The 21,719-nt window shown below is 49.2% G+C and overlaps 1 protein-coding gene across 1 annotated transcript in view; it reads right to left on the bottom strand.

Annotated features, from left to right (window-relative positions):
- Window positions 1-21,719, bottom strand: part of SH3BP1 (SH3 domain binding protein 1) — a 263,120-nt gene that overhangs the window by 124,526 nt on the left and 116,875 nt on the right. The window contains exons 7-8 of the mRNA XM_088463396.1: window positions 16,051-16,174; window positions 11,783-11,851 (exon numbers count right to left, since the gene is read on the bottom strand). Coding sequence (XP_088319522.1) covers window positions 11,783-11,851; window positions 16,051-16,174 — 193 coding nt within the window. The remainder of the gene's footprint in view (window positions 1-11,782; window positions 11,852-16,050; window positions 16,175-21,719) is intronic.

The following is a 21,719-nucleotide window of genomic DNA, read 5'->3' as shown; positions in this document are numbered from 1 at the left end:
TTGAGCCAAAGATGGCAGACCAAGATAATATATATCTGAGAGTCAGTGTAGGGACTGGCCAGATGGGAATGACCGGGAAGTGGTGGTCAGTTTAACAGATTATTGCAATATTATTGCATCCATACTCGCAGATGATCAGGCTCAGGAGAATTAATAATGTAAAACAAAAAGCAGAAGTGCAGATTAATGAGTTGATTGACCGTTTTATTGCTAGGGGCTCAAACATTTGTTACAACTAAAACAGAAAGTTCTTTAATTGGAACAAAATGACCTTTTGCATAAGAAAATACAGGTGACACTACCAATAAGTTTACATGGGTTACACAGTTCAATACGTTATCCCCACAGATCAATAACATCACTAAGAAACTGTGGAGTCTGGTTCAAACAGATAGTGATTTGCCATTTAAGGATTGCACACTATGGCCCTGATTCAGAGCCGGACACTCTGACCAGAGCGCTCGCTCTGAATCAGGGCCCACCTCCATTAATATGGAGCGTCCTCCTGGACGCTCGTATAGCTGTGGGTCACCACCCACAGCATATACGAGCGTGCAGGATGATGGTCGCGATGGTCTTGACCATCGCGACCATCACCACTGCGAGCAACAGCCTGCGGTTGAGGTTTTCAACCGCAAGGCCAGGAGTGATTTTGGCTCTATCAGAGCCAAAATCACTCCCACTGACATCACTAGTGATGTCAGTGGGGCCGGCTTCAGACGGTAGGCGTTCCCATGGGAACGCCTCCGTCTGGCAGGCACACCCCCGGCACACCCACCAAAGGGGGCGTGCTGTCAGTCAACATCGACAGCACGCCCCCTTTGATGAGACACTCCGAGCGAAGGACAGTTCTTCGCTCGGTGCGTCTCGCGCATGCGCACGACGGAGCTCCCTCCGTCATGCGCATGCGCAGACCATCGACCCACTTGCGAGCGGACAGCCGCTCGCGAGTGGGTCTGAATGAGGGCCAATGTCCCTGTTATTCCAGAAGCAGTAACCTTAGGTAAGACCTCTAGAAAGTTCAAAGAGAGGATGGGGGTCCATAGATCCTCCATCAGAATAGCACTCACTAATGGTACCAGTGACCAACCGGTGGCGCGTCATTTTATTGAGGCTGGGCATAACCTTGCCAGTCTCCGCTATAGAATGATCGACCACATAGAGAAGGGGACAGGAATAAGATTCTGCTGAAATGAGAATCCTTTTGCATTAATTTGTTGGATGTGATTACCCCCAAGGGACTTAGGACCTCATGCAGAGTCGGTCGTTGCGGCCGCACGGTCGTAAGGTAAAAGGGGCCGGATATGCAAATGAAGCGCTCGCAAGTTGCATCGTTAAGATGGGATCGTTAGCTGGACGAGCGAGGGGAGGATGCGGCCGTAAGACTAAAAATACGCCCCCTTCTCGTTCCCATTACACGTCATCTCCGGGCATATAAGGATTAATCGAGACCATCGGAGCTGGTCATAGACCTTAAGGCTGACCATACCCTCTCTTAAGCACTACGATCAAGTCAGTGTAAAAACCTCCCATGTCACATGTGCCATGACACTACTTAGTTAATTATGCACTCCCATAAAACGCCGTTTGCATAGTCAGGCACGCCTGCGTTCGGATCTCCACTCCCCCGTTCACAAGCACCGTCCCCTGTTACCACCCACAAACGCCTCATCCTGTCACTCAAACTAACGACCTGGTCAAGTTGAAGGAGAGAGCAATTTCTGATCGTAATAGCTAGTTTGCGCAGGCGCACTGCGAATTTTACGCATGCGCAGTTTAGCGAACATCGGTGGCGTACAACCGTGCGGCCGCAACGACCGACTCTGAATGAGGTCCTTAATGAGGTCTTACCTTTATCTTGTTTAACGTGAATTTAGAGCCCATTTTTAGATTTCGATTGATATGAGCTTATTTCTATCTGATTACCATTATATAATTTTTATTATTTGTATATTATATATACTTCTCATCCTCATGCATTTACTGCTGGACGGGTATTCTTATATATATTGTTATATTTACTGATTTGGTATTATTCATATATTTTTTACAATGTATTGATTGCTGGTCTTTGAATTGCATATACATCGCTATACGATAGCATGTTTAGTGTTGCATTGTCTGACTGCGTTTTTACGCTCTGCGGAATATCCAATACTTCATTCTATATGCACTAGTCTTTGTATGCCATTTATGCTGTATGTATACACTTAGCAATTCCATTGTCATTTCCACAGTGCATCTGATTGTATCATGTCCCCATGGTGATGGTATCTTCACCGACATGCGCGGCGCTGACAACGTTCTCTATGTGCGCCCCCTCCTCCCGTGCTCGGTCCGGGATCTCGATGGGATGCACGCGTTCACATGCTGGGTGAGAGTTTATAAGGTAAGAGGTCTTTTCTTCTTCTGTATTTCCTGATGACAATCTTTAAAGATTGAAACGTTGAAAGTATCTTCACGTGTCAGAGTTTTTGTTGTTTACTACGCCCTGAGTGCCGCACTTCTGGAATTTCTACTGTTGATTATCTGTGGAGGCACCGGGGCTAAGATTTACTAGTACACGAATGCCGGACCATTTGTGGCCTAATATATATATATATATATATATATATATATTCTGGCACTCAATACTTTACATGTCCATCTCACCTCCCAAACTTGCATAATACAAAATCAGTCCAAAATGGTGGCACTCACAGGGTTTGTTAAACAGATAAAGGGTGGTGTAAATACACCTAACTCACAGCAGGAACCTTACTCAGGTCAACGTTTCATTGATTGAAAAATTTTGTCAGGACTTGAAATTTTTCAATCAATGAAACGTTGACCTGAGTAAGGTTCCTGCTGTGAGTTAGGTGTATTTACATCACCCTTTATCTGTTTAACAAACCCTGTGAGTGACACCATTATGGACTGAGATACAGATAGAGATATAGAGATATGTGCAGACCACGGGTTTTGGAAATCATCGTTGTGTTTTGGGCTTGATAAAACCACCCCAAGTGTTTTGGTTGGTTTCAGTTTTGGATTTCTTTAAAAATGTATAAAAACAGCTAAAATCATGTAACTTGGACCTGTTTTTGCTCCTATAGTATTAATAACATCAATAACATTCATTCCCAGGCACTTTTTACCACCTCACAGCACTTGAAATCAAAAGGGAAGGGCTTACATGCAATCCAAAATACGCAAGATCCATTTTTTATATCCAAGATCCCTACTTATGAGAAGACCTGAGTGGGACTCAGTTCTAGTAGGAACCTCAAAGTTCGGGTGTGTCCCGTTGTCAGCAAACCTGAATCGCTCATCTCTAATGGGATACATTTAGTATCCCATCGCAGGGGATGCCGGTCCTCAGAACACCGGCGGCGGAAATTGGACACCTGTCAGAAACCCCGGAGCACACATCCCAACCGCTGGCATCCTGAAGGTAAGTAGCATGGTTGGGAGGAGGGTTAGGCACTAACCCTAACCTCTCCGTACCCTAACCCTGCCCGCTCTCTGTACCCTAGCCTTAACCCTCCCTCCCCGATGCCTGACACTAACCTCCTCCCCTAATGCCTAAACCTGACCTCCCCGTACCCTAACCCTCCCCCTACCCTAGCCTTAACCCTCCCTCCCCGATGCCTGACCCTAACCTGACCCTAATCTCCTACCCCTAGTGCCTAAACCTAACCTCCCCGTACCCTAGCCTTAACCCTCCCTCCCCGGTGCCTAAGCTGACACTAACCGGGGAGGGAGGGTTAAGGCTAGAGTATGGAGAGGGGGAGGGTTAGGGTACAGGGAGGTTAGGTTTAGGCACTAGGGGGAGGAGGTTAAGGTCAGGCATCGGGGAGGGAGGGTTGAGGCTAGGGTATGGAGAGGGGGAGGGTTAGGGTACAGGGAGGTTAGGTTTAGGCACAAGGGGGAGGAGGTTAGGGTCAGGCACCGGGGAGGGAGGGTTAAGGCTAGGGTACAGAGAGGGGGAGGGTTAGGGTATGGGGAGGTTAGGTTTAGGCACTAGGGGGAGGAGGTTAGGGTCAGGCACTACCTGACCCTAACCTAAGGGTCAGGTAGTGCCTAAGGAGGGTTAAGGCTAGGGTACAGAGAGGGGGAGGGTTAGGGTATGGGGAGGTTAGGTTTAGGCACTAGGGGGAGGAGTTTAGGGTCAGGCACCGGGGAGGGAAGGTTAAGGCTAGGGTACAGGGAAGTTAGGTTTAGGCATTAGGGGAGGAGGTTAGGGCACGGGGAGGTTAGGTTTAGGCATTAGGGGGAGAAGGTTAGGGTCAGGCACCGAGGAGGGAGGGTTAGGGTATGGGGAGGTTAGGTTTAGGCATTAGGGGAGGAGGTTAGGGTCAGGCACCGGGGAGGTTAGGTTTAGGTATTAGGGGGAGGAGGTTAGGGTCAGGCACTGAGGAGGGAGGGTTAAGGTTAGGGTACAGTGAGGTTAGGTTTAGGCATTAGGGGAGGAGGTTAGGGTCAGGCACTGAGGAGGGAGGGTCGGGGGTAGGGAGAGGGGGAGGGTTAGGATACCTACTGAAAGGTGTCGGTATCCTAACCCTGTCGTGATGTCAGCGTCAGGATTCTGAACGCTGGGATCTGGAGCGCCGCATCCCGCACCCATCCCTAATATACATTATCATTTTTATTATTATCCTTTATTTTTATGGCACCACAAGGGTCCCGCAGCTCCTTACACATGAGCAAAACAAGGACACCGTGACTTACAGTACAAAACAATGCAGGACGAGAACATGGCGTATTCACATTACTGCGCCCGCCATCAGAACACTCAGATAAGCAGCAGCTACCAAGGGTCATATGCCATTGTATGGAGCACACGACAGTACCGGGGGGGGGGGTGTAAGGAGCACACGACAGTACGGGGGAGGGGTGTAAGGAGCACACGACAGTACGGGGGAGGGGTGTAAGGAGCACACGACAGTACGGGGGAGGGGTGTAAGGAGCACACGACAGTACGGGGGAGGGGTGTAAGGAGCACACGACAGTACGGGGGAGGGGTGTAAGGAGCACACGACAGTACGGGGGAGGGGTGTAAGGAGCACACGACAGTACGGGGGAGGGGTGTAAGGAGCACACGACAGTACGGGGGAGGGGTGTAAGGAGCACACGACAGTACGGGGGAGGGGTGTAAGGAGCACACGACAGTACGGGGGAGGGGTGTAAGGAGCACACGACAGTACGGGGGAGGGGGTGTAAGGAGCACACGACAGTACGGGGGAGGGGTGTAAGGAGCACACGACAGTACGGGGGAGGGGTGTAAGGAGCACACGACAGTACGGGGGAGGGGTGTAAGGAGCACACGACAGTACGGGGGAGGGGTTGTAAGGAGCACACGACAGTACGGGGAGGGGTGTAAGGAGCACTCGACAGTACGGGGGAGGGGTGTAAGGAGCACACGACAGTACGGGGGAGGGGTGTAAGGAGCACACGACAGTACGGGGGAGGGGTGTAAGGAGCACACGACAGTACGGGGGAGGGGTGTAAGGAGCACACGACAGTACGGGGGAGGGGTGTAAGGAGCACACGACAGTACGGGGGAGGGGTGTAAGGAGCACACGACAGTACGGGGGAGGGGTGTAAGGAGCACACGACAGTACGGGGGAGGGGTGTAAGGAGCACACGACAGTACGGGGGAGGGGTGTAAGGAGCACACGACAGTACGGGGGAGGGGTGTAAGGAGCACACGACAGTACGGGGGAGGGGTGTAAGGAGCACACGACAGTACGGGGGAGGGGTGTAAGGAGCACACGACAGTACGGGGGAGGGGTGTAAGGAGCACACGACAGTACGGGGGAGGGGTGTAAGGAGCACACGACAGTACGGGGGAGGGGTGTAAGGAGCACACGACAGTACGGGGGAGGGGTGTAAGGAGCACACGACAGTACGGGGGAGGGGTGTAAGGAGCACACGACAGTACGGGGGAGGGGTGTAAGGAGCACACGACAGTACAGGGGAGGGGTGTAAGGAGCACACGACAGTACGGGGGAGGGGTGTAAGGAGCACACGACAGTACGGGGGAGGGGTGTAAGGAGCACACGACAGTACGGGGGAGGGGTGTAAGGAGCACACGACAGTACGGGGGAGGGGTGTAAGGAGCACACGACAGTACGGGGGAGGGGTGTAAGGAGCACACGACAGTACGGGGGAGGGGTGTAAGGAGCACACGACAGTACGGGGGAGGGGTGTAAGGAGCACACGACAGTACGGGGGAGGGGTGTAAGGAGCACACGACAGTACGGGGGAGGGGTGTAAGGAGCACACGACAGTACGGGGGAGGGTGTAAGGAGCACACGACAGTACGGGGGAGGGTGTAAGGAGCACACGACAGTACGGGGGAGGGTGTAAGGAGCACACGACAGTACGGGGGAGGGTGTAAGGAGCACACGACAGTACGGGGGAGGGTGTAAGGAGCACACGACAGTACGGGGGAGGGTGTAAGGAGCACACGACAGTACGGGGGAGGGTGTAAGGAGCACACGACAGTACGGGGGAGGGTGTAAGGAGCACACGACAGTACGGGGGGGGTGTAAGGAGCACACGACAGTACCGGGGGGGTGTAAGGAGCACACGACAGTACCGGGGGGGGGGGTGTAAGGAGCACACGACAGTACCGGGGGGGGGGGTGTAAGGAGCACACGACAGTACCGGGGGGGGGGTGTAAGGAGCACACGACAGTACGGGGGGGTGTAAGGAGCACACGACAGTACGGGGGAGGGTGTAAGGAGCACACGACAGTACGGGGGAGGGTGTGAGGAGCACACGACAGTACCGGGGGGGGGGTGTAAGGAGCACACGACAGTACGGGGGGGGGGGCGTGTAAGGAGCACACGACAGTACGGGGGGGGCGTGTAAGGAGCACACGACAGTACGGGGGGGGGCGTGTAAGGAGCACACGACAGTACGGGGGGGCGTGTAAGGAGCACACGACAGTACGGGGGGGGGCGTGTAAGGAGCACACTACAGTACGGGGGGGGGTGTAAGGAGCACACTACAGTACGGGGGGGGGGTGTAAGGAGCACACGACAGTACGGGGGGGGTGTAAGGAGCACACGACAGTACGGGGGGGGGTGTAAGGAGCACACGACAGTACGGGGGGGCGTGTAAGGAGCACACGACAGTACGGGGGGGCGTGTAAGGAGCACACGACAGTACGGGGGGGCGTGTAAGGAGCACACGACAGTACGGGGGGGGCATGTAAGGAGCACACGACAGTACGGGGGGGGCGTGTAAGGAGCACACGACAGTACGGGGGGGGCGTGTAAGGAGCACACGACAGTACGGGGGGGGCGTGTAAGGAGCACACGACAGTAAGGGGGGGGCGTGTAAGGAGCACACGACAGTAGGGGGGGGGTGTAAGGAGCACACGACAGTAGGGGGGGGGGGTGTAAGGAGCACACGACAGTAGGGGGGGTGTAAGGAGCACACGACAGTAGGGGGGGGTGTAAGGAGCACACGACAGTACGGGGGGGGGTGTAAGGAGCACATGACAGTACAGCCCAGGCAGTGTCTGCATCCCTGGCTCATTGTGTGTGGAGAGCTGGCTAGAGGAATTGGGGATGCAGTGCAGGAGGGGTCTAGCACCACCAAATGATGGGGGCAACAACTCTGCTGCTGTAGCCAGGAGAGTCACAGAGTGGTGACTGGGAAGGTGCGCAGAGTTTAAGAAGGTGTCACATGTGCCGCTGTGGGTCTCTGCCTGATTGGCTCTCAGTGGCTATCCTAGCTACCTGGACTCTGGCTGCTATATGCAGTTACTCATCTGTTGGTAGTCTCGTTACCTGACCAATCACAGGAGAGCTCTCCCTTCATCAAGGATTTTGGTCAGTTCCTGCCTGCCGATGTTATTACTAATTTCTGCACCTAGTAGATGATCACGTGGTTGCTGTGCAGTTCCTCGCTCCCTAAACCTTTGTGTACAGTATCCTGCATTGTATACCTTTGTTCCTGTGTACAGTATCCTGCATTGTATACCTTTGCTCCTGTGTACAGCATCCTGCATTGTATACCTTTGCTCCTGTGTACAGCATCCTGCATTGTATACCTTTGCTCCTGTGTACAGCATCCTGCATTGTATACCTTTGCTCCTGTGTACAGCATCCTGCATTGTATACCTTTGCTCCTGTGTACAGTATCCTGCATTGTATACCTTTGTTCCTGTGTACAGTATCCTGCATTGTATACCTTTGCTGCTGTGTACAGTATCCTGCATTGTATACCTTTGTTCCTGTGTACAGGATCCTGCATTGTATACCTTTGTTCCTGTGTACAGTATCCTGCATTGTATACCTTTGCTCCTGTGTACAGTATCCTGCATTGTATACCTTTGTTCCTGTGTACAGTATCCTGCATTGTATACCTTTGCTCCTGTGTACAGTATCCTGCATTGTATACCTTTGCTCCTGTGTACAGTATCCTGCATTGTATACCTTTGTTCCCTGACTCAGGGCCTGATTCAGAGTTGGGAATAGGGAGAGAGATAGCACTTAGCTGTGTACCTGGACAAACCATGTTGCAATGCAAGGGGTGTAAATACTTACGTTTTTTGCATGTAGGGTAAATACTGGCTGCTTTTACATGTAGCTCACAAATACTGCACAGCTTTATTATTACACTGCACTTTACATGTCAGTTTGGACACCTCCCTCCCAAATCTAAATCTCTCTGCACAGGTTATACCTGCCCCCCCCCCCTGCAGTGCAGGCTGGTGTCACCATTGTGATCTCTCTCTGTTCCCAACTCTGAATCAGGCCCTCAGTGCTCCTGTCATTGCCAATCTTACTCCTGTGTCCTGCTGGATTCTGCCCTGTTCCCGTATCCATCCTAGCGCTGTGCCTGTGTCTTGCCAAGACCCTCCAGCTTACCTTCTGTGTCTGCTCCAGTTTGTGTCTAGTCCCAGCATCTGCCAGTTCAACTGTATCAAAAACGGATTCTGTTACAAGCTCCAACCTGCATCCTGAGTAGCTGGCCTGCCACTATCAAATCCAAATCCAGCATTGCAGGTTTCACAGTATTCCCACCTGCATCCTGAGTAGCTGGCCTGCCATAATCAAATCCATTTCCAGCATTGCAGGTTCCACAGTATTCCCACCTGCATCCTGAGTAGCTGGTCTGCCACAATCAAATCCATATTCAGCATTGCAGGTTCCACAGAATTTCCACCTGCATCCTGAGTAGCTGGTCTGCCACAATCAAATCCATATTCGGCATTGCAGGTTCCACAGTATTTCCACCTGCATCCTGAGTAGCTGGTCTGCCACAATCAAATCCATTTTCAGCATTGCAGGTTCAATACGATTCACCCAGACTGTGTCTGTATATTGCACCTCTGTAGTTTCCCTGATCATCTAGCACAGTGATTCTCAACCTCAGTCCTCAAGGCACACTAAAGCTGGCCACACATCTAAAGGTTATCTGTCCAACCAGCCAACTAGGTGATTGGTTGGAATGTAAATCTGGTAACGTATGGGAGTAACTGGTGATCAGCAATTTGCTCCTAAATGCCAGAAAACAGATGAAAATGGCGTCAGACAAGTTTGTTAAATGTTTGATCTAAACAACAACAGTTTTTGTCCATTTTCTGGCGTTTGGGAGCAAATTGCTGATTGTCATTTACTTTCATTCCTTACCAGATTTTCATGCCAACCAATCACCTAGTTGGCTGGTTGGATGTAAGTTGGTCTAGTGTGTGGCCAGCTTAACAGTCCTGGTTTTAGTGATATCCATGGATGTGCACAGATGGATTAAATCAATATAACTGAGATACTAATTTAGTCACTTGTGCTCAAGTACGGCTATCCCTAGATTATAGCACGTCCTTTGGGACACGCTTATTTCCTAAACGTGAATCTAAGCAGCCATTTCAGGGTTAATCATGTTTGTGATCACTGGGTCAGGAAGAGAGTTGGATGACTTTGATGAAGAAGTGAGTTTGAGAGCCCATTTGAAGTTTAGTAGAGTTTGAGAGGGCGAGGGGGATAATGTCAGAGGTAGGGAGAAACATGAGGGGGAGGAAGTAATCAGGGGGCAGGAGAGTGAGGGGAGATGAGGTCAGAGGTGTAAATGGGAGAGGATTGGGTGAGGGCCTTGTAAGTGAGTGTAAAGAACCTTGAAATGGATTCTGAAGGGGAACAGGAGCCAGTGTAGGGCTTGTAGGAGAGGGGAGGCAGATGTAGAACATTTGGAGAGGAAGTCCACAGACCTTAATCCCATTGAGAACTTGTGGTCAATCCTCAAGAGGTGGGTAGACAAACACAAACCCACAAATTCTGACAAACTCCAAGCATTGATTAGGTAAGAATAGGCGGCCATCAGTCAGTATGTGGCCCAGAAGGTGAGTGACAGAATGCCAGGGCGAGTTGCAGGGGTCTTGATAAAGAAGGGTCAACACTGCAAATATTTACTCTTTGCATAAACTTAATGTAATTGTCAGTAAAAGCCTTTGTCACTTATGTAATGCTGTAATGTTACCTCAGTATACCATAGTAACATCTGACACTTATGTAATGCTGTAATTATACATCACTATACCATAGTAACATCTGACACTTATGTAATGCTGTAATGCTACCTCAGTATACCATAGTAACATCTGACATTTATGTAATGCAGTAATGTTACCTCAGTATACCATAGTAAAGTCTGACACTTATGTAATGCTGTAATGTTACCTCAGTATACCATAGTAACATCTGGCACTTATGTAATGCTGTAATATTACCTCAGTATACCATAGTAACATCTGACACTTATGTAATGTTACCTCAGTATACCATAGTAACATCTGACACTTATGTAATGCTGTAATGTTACCTCAGTATACCATAGTAACATCTGACACTTATGTAATGCTGTAATGTTACCTCAGTATACCATAGTAACATCTGACACTTATGTAATGCTGTAATATTACCTCAGTATACCATAGTAACATCTGACACTTATGTAATGCTGTAATTATACATCACTATACCATAGTAACATCTGACACTTATGTAATGCTGTAATGTTACCTCAGTATACCATAGTAACATCTGACACTTATGTAATGCTGTAATGTTACCTCAGTATACCATAGTAACATCTGACACTTATGTCATGCTGTAATGTTACCTCAGTATACCATAGTAACATCTGACACTTATGTCATGCTGTAATGTTACCTCAGTATACCATAGTAACATCTGACACTTATGTCATGCTGTAATGTTACCTCAGTATACCATAGTAACATCTGACACTTATGTAATGTTACCTCAGTATACCATAGTAACATCTGACAAAAAGGTCTAAAAACACTGAAGCAGCAAACCAATACTTGTGTCATTCTCATAACTTTGGCCATGGCTGTAGTTCAGCAGTAGCTGGAATGCGGCTTTTTGCCCATCCCTCATTTAGACTGCATATGGAGATTCTATACTCATGTTGTACACACCTGCTAACTAGATGCCAAAGGATTTCCATGATTCATTTTGAAGTAGCTGGATTGTTACATTGTGACTTTTACTACCAATTTGATACTTTTATCTCGCTCAGTTTGGAGTAAGACAAATCTGTAGAACTGTCAGTGGACATTCCCTTCATTCATCAGTGTGATATGTAATATTAATTTATGTTATAGGTTTTTACATCCTTTTTATATTTGCTATATATTCTCTTGCACTACATTGGAGTAAATTCATACCTTATTTAAGCTCCCTGTGTTTTCTATTTTTTTTTAATACCTAACAAAGTGGCCACTGAGATTATATAATACTACATCTGACTATGTGACTCTCACCCGGACAAAGTAATTTTCATACTCGGCCTCCTTGGCGCTGAAGTAGCAGAGATCGGATAAGTAATCATCCTGCATCAGAAAACAGTTATTACAAAACATGTGATTAGATGTAACAAGGATCAGATCTCCTAAGGACATTTCCCACGTTCTGTATTTTCCAACCGTAACCAAATACTATACCGGTTTATTATCTGTGTACATATAAATATTAATTTGCCACCCAGCGGTCATATACAAATGTGATCCTCAGCAGTGTGATAATCATGCATATATGCTGGAGTTCCCTTCCCCCTGGTATACAGCCATGTATCTGTGACTATATACTAATGCTGTGTGTCTGTGACTATATACTATGCTGGTATCAGCCCTTCCCCTGGTGTACAGCCGTGTGTCTGACTATATACTAATGCTGGTATCAGCCCTTCCCCTGTGTACAGCTATGTGTCTGTGACTATATACTATGCTGGTATCAGCCCTTCCCCTGGTGTACAGCCGTGTGTCTGACTATATACTAATGCAGGTATCAGCCCTTCCCCTGTGTACAGCTGTGTGTCTGTGACTATATGCTAATGCTGGTATCAGCCCTTCCCCCGGTGTACAGCCGTGTGTCTGTGACTATATGCTAATGCTGGTATCAGCCCTTCCCATGGTGTACAGCCGTGTGTATGTGACTATATGCTAATGCTGGGATCAGCCCCTCCCCTGGTGTACAGCTGTGTGTCTGTGACTATACGCTAATGCTGGTATCAGCCCTTCCCCTGGTGTACAGCCGTGTGTCTGTGACTATACGCTAATGCAGGTATCAGCCCTTCCCCTGGTGTACAGCCGTGTGTATGTGACTATATGCTAATGCTGGGATCAGCCCCTCCCCTGGTGTACAGCTGTGTGTCTGTGACTATACGCTAATGCTGGTATCAGCCCTTCCCCTGGTGTACAGTTGTGTGTCTGTGACTATATACTAATGCTGGTATCAGCCCTTCCCATGGTGTACAGCCGTGTGTATGTGACTATATGCTAATGCTGGGATCAGCCCCTCCCCTGGTGTACAGCTGTGTGTCTGTGACTATACGCTAATGCTGGTATCAGCCCTTCCCCTGGTGTACAGCCGTGTGTCTGTGACTATATGCTAATGCAGGTATCAGCCCTTCCCCTGGTGTACAGCCGTGTGTATGTGACTATACGCTAATGCTGGTATCCGCCCTTCCCCTGGTGTACAGCCGTGTGTCTGTGACTATATGCTAATGCTAATATCAGCCCTTCCCCTGGTGTACAGCCGTGTGTCTGTGACTATATGCTAATGCTAATATCAGCCCTTCCCCTGGTGTACAGCCGTGTGTCTGTGACTATATACTAATGCTGGTATCAGCCCTTCCCCTGGTGTATAGCCGTGTGTCTGTGACTATATGCTAATGCTGGTATCAGCCCTTCCCCTGTGTACAGCCATGTGTCTGTGACTATATGCTAATGCTTTTATCAGCCCTTCCCCTGGTGTACAGCCGTGTGTCTGTGACTATATACTAATGCTGGTATCAGCCCTTCCCCTGGTGTACAGCCGTGTGTATGTGACTATATGCTAATGCTGGTATCAGCCCTTCCCCTGGTGTACAGCTGTGTGTATGTGACTATATACTAATGCTGGTATCAGCCCTTCCCCTGGTGTACAGCTGTGTGTATGTGACTATATGCTAATGCTGGTATCAGCCCTTCCCCTGGTGTACAGCTGTGTGTATGTGACTATATGCTAATGCTGGTATCAGCCCTTCCCCTGGTGTACAGCCGTGTGTCTGTGACTATATGATAATGCTGGTATCAGCCCTTCCCCTGGTGTACAGCCGTGTGTATGTGACTATATACTAATGCTGGTATCAGCCCTTCCCCTGGTGTACAGCCGTGTGTATGTGACTATATGCTAATGCTGGTGTCAGCCCTTCCCCTGGTGTACAGCTGTGTGTATGTGACTATATGCTAATGCTGGGATCAGCCCTTCCCCTGGTGTACAGCCGTGTGTCTGTGACTATATACTAATGCTGGTATCAGCCCTTCCCCCTGGTGTACAGCTGTGTGTATGTGACTATATACTAATGCTGGTATCAGCCCTTCCATTGGTGTACAGCTGTGTGTATGTGACTATATGCTAATGCTGCGATCAGCCCTTCCCCTGGTGTACAGCTGTGTGTCTGTGACTATATGCACAGCTGTGTGTATGTGACTACATACTAATGCTGGTATCAGCCCTTCCCCTGGTGTACAGCTGTGTGTCTGTGACTATATGCACAGCTGTGTGTATGTGACTATATACTAATGCTGGTATCAGCCCTTCCCCTGGTGTACAGCTGTGTGTCTGTGACTATATACTAATGCTGGTATCAGCCCTTCCCCTGGTGTACAGCTCTATGTCTGTGACTATATACTAATGCTGGTATCAGCCCTTCCCCTGGCGTACAGCTGTGTATCTGTGACTATATGCTAATGCTGGTATCAGCCCTTCCTCTGTGTACAGCTGTGTGTCTGTGACTATATGCTAATGCTGGGATCAGCCCTTCCCCTGGTGTACAGCCGTGTGTCTGTGACTATATACTAATGCTGGCATCAGCCCTTCCCCTGGTGTACAGCTGTGTGTATATGACTATATACTAATGCTGGCATCAGCCCTTCCCCTGGTGTACAGCTGTGTGTATATGACTATATACTAATGCTGGTATCAGCCCTTCCCCTGTGTACTGCTGTGTGTATATGACTATATACTAATGCTGGTATCAGCCCTTCCCCTGGTGTACAGCCGTGTGTCTGGTGTACAGCCGTGTATATGTGACTATATACTAATGCTGGTATCAGCCCTTCCCCTGGTGTACAGCCGTGTGTCTGTGACTATATGCTAATGCTGGCATTAGTCCTTCCCCTGGTGTACAGCCGTGTGTCTGTGACTATATGCTAATGCTGGTATCAGCCCTTCCCCTGGTGTACAGCCGTGTATATGTGACTATATACTAATGCTGGTATCAGCCCTTCCCCTGGTGTACAGCCGTGTGTCTGTGACTATATGCTAATGCTGGCATTAGTCCTTCCCCTGGTGTACAGCCGTGTGTCTGTGACTATATGCTAATGCTGGTATCAGCCCTTCCCCTGGTGTACAGCTGTGTGTCTGTGACTATATGCTAATGCTGGTATCAGTCCTTCCCCTGGTGTACAGCTGTGTGTCTGTGACTATATGCTAATGCTGGTATCAGCCTTCCCCTGGTGTACAGCCGTGTGTATGTGACTATATGCTAATGCTGGTATCAGCCATTCCCCTGGTGTACAGCTGTGTGTCTGTGACTATGGGGCCCATTTATTAAGGATCGCATTTTGCAATGCGATCAGGGAATGCAGTATCGCCCATGATCGCATTGCAAAATGCGATCATACCAGCCGAATGTATGACCCGGCACATGCACGGAGACGTCCCTGCGATGTGGCCGGAGCGCACTCTGGGCTGCTGCGCATGCGCAGTCCCGCGGACTGCACATGAGCGGCGCCCATTGCCGGCGGAGAGATCTGGAAGATCCCTCCGCCGGCTCAAATGCGGTAAGTGCCCATAAGACACAGCGGCTACCGCTATCTGCAGATGGCGTTAGCGGCTGGGGTCAATATCGGGAATGCGAAGCATTCCCGATATTGATACATTTGGCAGCATCGCATCCACCCTAGAAACCTATGGGGGAGGCGGCTGCCGGCAGCAATGGAGGGATCGCAGCAGGTATCGGAGATAAGTCCCTCCTTCATACATTCGGGGGATACTAAGTATTTGAGGTAAACCCCCGAAAACAGGTGTTTTCGGGGAATTTACTTCAAATGATCTTTGATAAATGTGCCCCTATATGCACCCACCAGGTTCTTGTAGCAGTGAAGTGGTCTGTGCTTACACACCTTCATAGTCACTAAGGTGTATATTGGCTGACTAGGTTTGGAGCGTCCTAGGTGTAATTAATGCCACCTGTATATATTGTACATAGTGTGGTTACTGCTTACATGTATGTATAGCGTGTGTGTTATAATGGTGCCTTTTGTACCCTTGCTATTGTGTTCTGTGTGATCTCTGAACCTATAAAGGTACAGGGGTAGCTATAATCTCTGCCTTTCTCAAGGCGGTAACTCCCAATCGGCGACAATGACACTCAGATAATTCTGTCATCCTCACAATTAGGAGAATAAATGCTGGTTCTATGCTTTCAGGGTAGCTCCTAATGTACTCCATTATTCTCCATATAATGATATAGTCAGAGAATAACCTTGCTCTGATCCATTCTCTTTCTTAGATCCTCTTCCTCCTCCTTCAGGCTCTCCACTTTCCCTGGCGTCCCTGCAGTCGCCCCACCCTGCCCGGCTAAGATATTCTTCTGGGCTTGGGTCAGTCTGTAGGGAAGAATCACAAAGGATATATCATTATATCATGCTATGATGTGTCCACATACATCTGGCCTCCTTGTGCGATAAACAGCCCTTGTACAGTAGCTGCGCCATTCCGTGGCGTCACTCGGTAGCTTATCCTTTTCCTTCAAATGCGTCTTACTCGCACAGCGGTGTGAATAGAACGCACAAGCCACCATGTTGGTTAGAGGGAGGTCTAGGAGCCCATGTGTGCAGTCTGTGTCACGGGCCTCCTTCTCTCAGTCCGGCGCCAACAACACACTGAGCGCAGCGCGGCCAGCGCCACATTGATAGACTCTGCGCACTAGTGTGCCCAGTCTATAGCGAATGCACAGTTCAATTGGAAAATGGCCGCGGCGGCCATTTTCCAGGCAATTTTGCAGCGATGGCGCCGACGTGGGACTCTGGAGAGGTAAGTATAATATGGGTGCAAGGTGTGCGGTGCGGGCCCCCCCTGCACAAATTATAAATAGGCCCCTGTCTAGGACACATGAGGCTTTATATGTGACTTTTTATACTTGAGTAAAGTGTCTTGCTAAGTTGGCATTTATACTGTTAAGTAGGATAGGTAAGATTGATGGCCAGCTGTCAGTCTACCAGATGTTATGAGTCTTGGACATTTGACAGTAATACCCGTGCTGTCCATGGAGAGACAGATACTGGCACTTTGGTCTTCAACATGCGCAGAAGTGAAAAAAACCTCTTTTACCTTTTAAAGGGAAAAATCACCCGGCACTATATGATAGGTGATTACGTTCCATTCCTGTAGACCACTTTGCCGCTCACTCTACCCAATCTGATTCCTGTTACTGACCTCTGGCTTTGTTAAGACTTCCTCCCTGCCTCTCCGCACCTGTGTTCTAGACTAATACCGACCCGGCTTGTGCTCTAGACTGATACTATACTAATTACCCCTGTAGTGACCAGGCTTGGGCTCTAGACTGATACTATACTAATTACCCCTGTAGTTCTGGCTTGTGCTGTAGACTGATACTATACTAATTACCCCTGTACCGAACCGGCTTGTGCTGTAGACTGATACTATACTAATTACCCCTGTAGAGACCTGGCTTGTGTTGTAGTCTGACACTATACTAATTACCCCTGTAGTTCTGGCTTGTGCTGTAGACTGACACTATACTAATTACCCCTGTACCGACCCGGCTTGTGCTGTAGACTGACACTATACTAATTACCCCTGTAGTGACCCGGCTTGTGTTGTAGACTGACACTATACTAATTACCCCTGTAGTGACCCGGCTTGTGCTGTAGACTGATACTATACTAATTACCCCTGTACCGAACCGGCTTGTGCTGTAGATTGATACTATACTAATTACCCCTGTAGAGACCTGGCTTGTGTTGTAGTCTGACACTATACTAATTACCCCTGTAGTTCTGGCTTGTGCTGTAAACTGACACTATACTAATTACCCCTGTACCGACCCGGCTTGTGCTGTAGACTGACACTATACTAATTACCCCTGTAGTGACCTGGCTTGTGTTGTAGTCTGACACTATACTAATTACCCCTGTAGTGACCCGGCTTGTGCTGTAGACTGACACTATACTAATTACCCCTGTAGTGACCCGGCTTGTGCTGTAGACTGACACTATACTAATTACCCCTGTAGTGACCCGGCTTGTGCTGTAGACTGACACTATACTAATTACCCCTGTAGTGACCCGGCTTGTGCTGTAGACTGACACTATACTAATTACCCCTGTAGTGACCCGGCTTGTGCTGTAGACTGACACTATACTAATTACCCCTGTAGTGACCCGGCTTGTGCTGTAGACTGACACTATACTAATTACCCCTGTAGTGACCCGGCTTGTGCTGTAGACTGACACTATACTAATTACCCCTGTAGTGACCCGGCTTGTGCTGTAGACTGACACTATACTAATTACCCCTGTAGTGACCCGGCTTGTGCTGTAGACTGACACTATACTAATTACCCCTGTAGTGACCCGGCTTGTGCTGTAGACTGACACTATACTAATTACCCCTGTAGTGACCCGGCTTGTGCTGTAGACTGACACTATACTAATTACCCCTGTAGTGACCCGGCTTGTGCTGTAGACTGACACTATACTAATTACCCCTGTAGTGACCCGGCTTGTGCTGTAGACTGACACTATACTAATTACCCCAGTAGTGACCTGGCTTGTGTTGTAGACTGACACTATACTAAGTACCCCTGTAGTGACCCGGCTTGTGCTGTAGACTGACACTATACTAATTACCCCTGTAGTGACCAGGCTTGTGCTGTAGACTGACACTATACTAATTACCCCAGTAGTGACCTGGCTTGTGTTGTAGACTGACACTATACTAATTACCCCTGTACCGACCCAGCTTGTGACACTATGGATGTGTCCTCATACATCTAGCCTCCTTGCATGTTAAACAGCCCTTCTAGTCACACCATGCCGTGGCGCGTCTTTTCGTGTAACTTTTTACCTTATTTGCAGAGCGATGAGGTCTCAGAAGCTGCTTCTGCTGATTAAGATTATATGCTGCATGCCTATATTCTGTGTGTGTGAGTGCGGGTGTATCTGCATGCCTATATTCTGTATGTGTGTGACTGCGGGTGTATCCGCATGCCTATATTCTGTGTGTGTGAGTGCGGGTGTATCTGCATGCCTATATTCTGTATGTGTGAGTGCGGGTGTATCTGAATGCCTATATTCTGTGTGTGTGACTGCGGGTGTATCTGCATGCCTATATTCTGTGTGTGTGACTGCGGGTGTATCTGCATGCCTATATTCTGTATGTGTGACTGCGGGTGTATCTGCATGCCTATATTCTGTGTGTGTGACTGCGGGTGTATCTGCATGCCTATATTCTGTGTGTGTGTGTGACTGCGGATGTATCTGCATGCCTATATTCTGTGTGCGGGTGTATCTGCATGCCTATATTCTGTGTGTGTGTGTGACTGTGGGTGTATCTGCATGCCTATATTCTGTGTGTGTGACTGCGGGTGTATCTGCATGCCTATATTCTGTATGTGTGTGACTGCGGCTGTATCTGCATGCCTATATTCTGTGTGTGTGTGACTGCGGGTGTATCTGCATGCCTATATTCTGTGTGTGTGTGTGACTGCGGGTGTATCTGCATGCCTGTATTCTGTGTGTGACTGCGGGTGTATCTGCATGCCTATATTCTGTGTGTGTGTGTGTGTGTGACTGCGGGTGTATCTGCATGCCTATATTCTGTGTGTGTGTGTGACTGCGGGTGTATCTGCATGCCTGTATTCTGTGTGTGACTGCGGGTGTATCTGCATGCCTATATTCTGTGTGTGTGTGTGACTGTGGGTGTATCTGCATGCCTATATTCTGTGTGTGTGTGTGTGACTGTGGGTGTATCTGCATGCCTATATTCTGTGTGTGTGTGTGTGTGACTGCGGGTGTATCTGCATGCCTATATTCTGTGTGTGTGTGTGTGTGACTGCGGGTGTATCTGCATGCCTATATTCTGTGTGTGTGTGTGTCTGCGGGTGTATCTGCATGCCTATATTCTGTGTGTGTGTGTGTGTCTGTGGGTGTATCTGCATGACTGTATTCTGTGTGTGACTGCGGGTGTATCTGCATGCCTATATTCTGTGTGTGTGTGTGTCTGTGGGTGTATCTGCATGACTGTATTCTGTGTGTGACTGCGGGTGTATCTGCATGCCTATATTCTGTGTGTGTGTGTGTGTGTGTGTGACTGCGGGTGTATCTGCATGCCTATATTGTGTGTGTGACTGCGGGTGTATCTGCATGCCTATATTCTGTGTGTGTGTGTGACTGCGGGTGTATCTGCATGCCTATATTCGGTGTGTGTGTGTGACTGCGGGTGTATCTGCATGCCTATATTCTGTGTGTGACTGCGGGTGTATCTGCATGCCTAGATTCTGTGTGTGTGACTGTGGGTGTATCTGCATGCCTATATTCTGTGTGTGTGTGTGTGTGTGACTGTGGGTGTATCTGCATGCCTATATTCTGTGTGTGTGTGTGACTGTGGGTGTATCTGCATGCCTATATTCTGTGTGTGTGTGTGACTGCGGGTGTATCTGCATGCCTATATTCTGTGTGTGTGTGTGTGTGTGTGTGTCTGTGGGTGTATCTGCATGCCTATATTCTGTATGTGTGTGACTGCAGGTGTATCTGCATGCCTATATTGTGTGTGTGTGTGTGTGTGTGACTGCGGCTGTATCTGCATGCCTATAATCTGTGTGTGACGCCCTTCTGATGTATCAGTGACTGGGGTACGTCCTCTACCTTTATGTGTGTGACGTCCTTCTGATGTATCAGTGACTGGGGTACGCCCTACAGGGGTGGATTGGGATGGAAAACCAACCAGGGAAATATATGGAAGCAGCCCTAATTGGGACGTGGTCTGATGAGGGGACGGGGTCACTCCTCATATGGCCTGATTCTGAGTTGGACGCAGGTGTGGCATTCCTTGTGTTTTTTGCTGCAGTTTCGGCTGCGACTTTATACTAATGCTGCTATAATGCCCTTCCCTGGTGTACATTCATGCGTCCTCATGTGCAAGGACTGAGACGCCCACTGTCAGTGTCTATAGATGCTGCAATCATGCTTTGTGCATCTTTAGACGTCGCCATCGGTCACTTTCACCAGCCCTGTGCTAGGTGCAGATCATCCGTCTGTGTACGGCCTCCAATGTGAGCTATTCAGCATCTCTGTACACAACCGCTTTCAGTGACACACCTGCGACACTACAATAACACGGCCATTCTGCCATACATCTGCATCCGATTAGCCAACCTCCTGTAACTGCCCAGAAACGCCCATCACATTTCACTTTATCATGAGTGCATCTGAGCATGTACTGCAACTCAGGGCCTGATTCAGACCCGCTCGCATGCGGGTCGATGGTGCCCTAGTGCACATGCGCACGACGGAGGGAGCTCCGTCGTGCGCATGCGCGAGACCCAGATAGCGACAGCCAAGCTGTCGCTCCGGGTCTCGCACCAAAGGGGGCGTGCTGTCGATGTTGAGGGACAGCACGCCCCCTTTGGTGGGCGTGCCGGGGGCGTGGCTGCCAGACGGAGGCGTTCCCGTGGGAACGCTTACCGTCTGGGTCCGGCCCCACTGACATCACTAGTGATGTCAGTGGGAGTGATTTTGGCTCTGATAGAGCCAAAATCACTCCAGGGCTTGCGGTCACCGAGACCCTATCGCAGGGTCTCGTCGCAAGCTCGATGGTAACCCACAGCTATGCGAGCGTCCAGGAGGACGCTCCAAGAAAAAAATAAAAAAACTTCCTGATTCAGAGCGGGCGCTCGTTCAGAGCGTCCGGCTCTGAATCAGGCCCTCTATACGAACACCATCAGGATGTTATGTGTGGTGCAGCTCAGATGAAAAACATCGCTCCACTGCGCCCAACATTGTCACTGTGACTAACTGAATCAGGCCCACAATGCTGTATACTACTCTGCCATAGTAGTGCTTGCTATATAGGGACCTGCATATTTACATAACGTCACTCCCCTTCATCTGCTGATGTCACTCGTTATAA

Source organism: Taudactylus pleione, unplaced genomic scaffold (genome assembly GCF_031769625.1).
Source record: "Taudactylus pleione unplaced genomic scaffold, aTauple2 ptg001353l, whole genome shotgun sequence".
Classification (NCBI taxonomy): domain Eukaryota; kingdom Metazoa; phylum Chordata; class Amphibia; order Anura; family Myobatrachidae; genus Taudactylus; species Taudactylus pleione.
The sequence above is the reverse complement of the archived record's forward strand: the minus strand, read 5'-3'. Positions and strand labels throughout refer to the sequence as shown.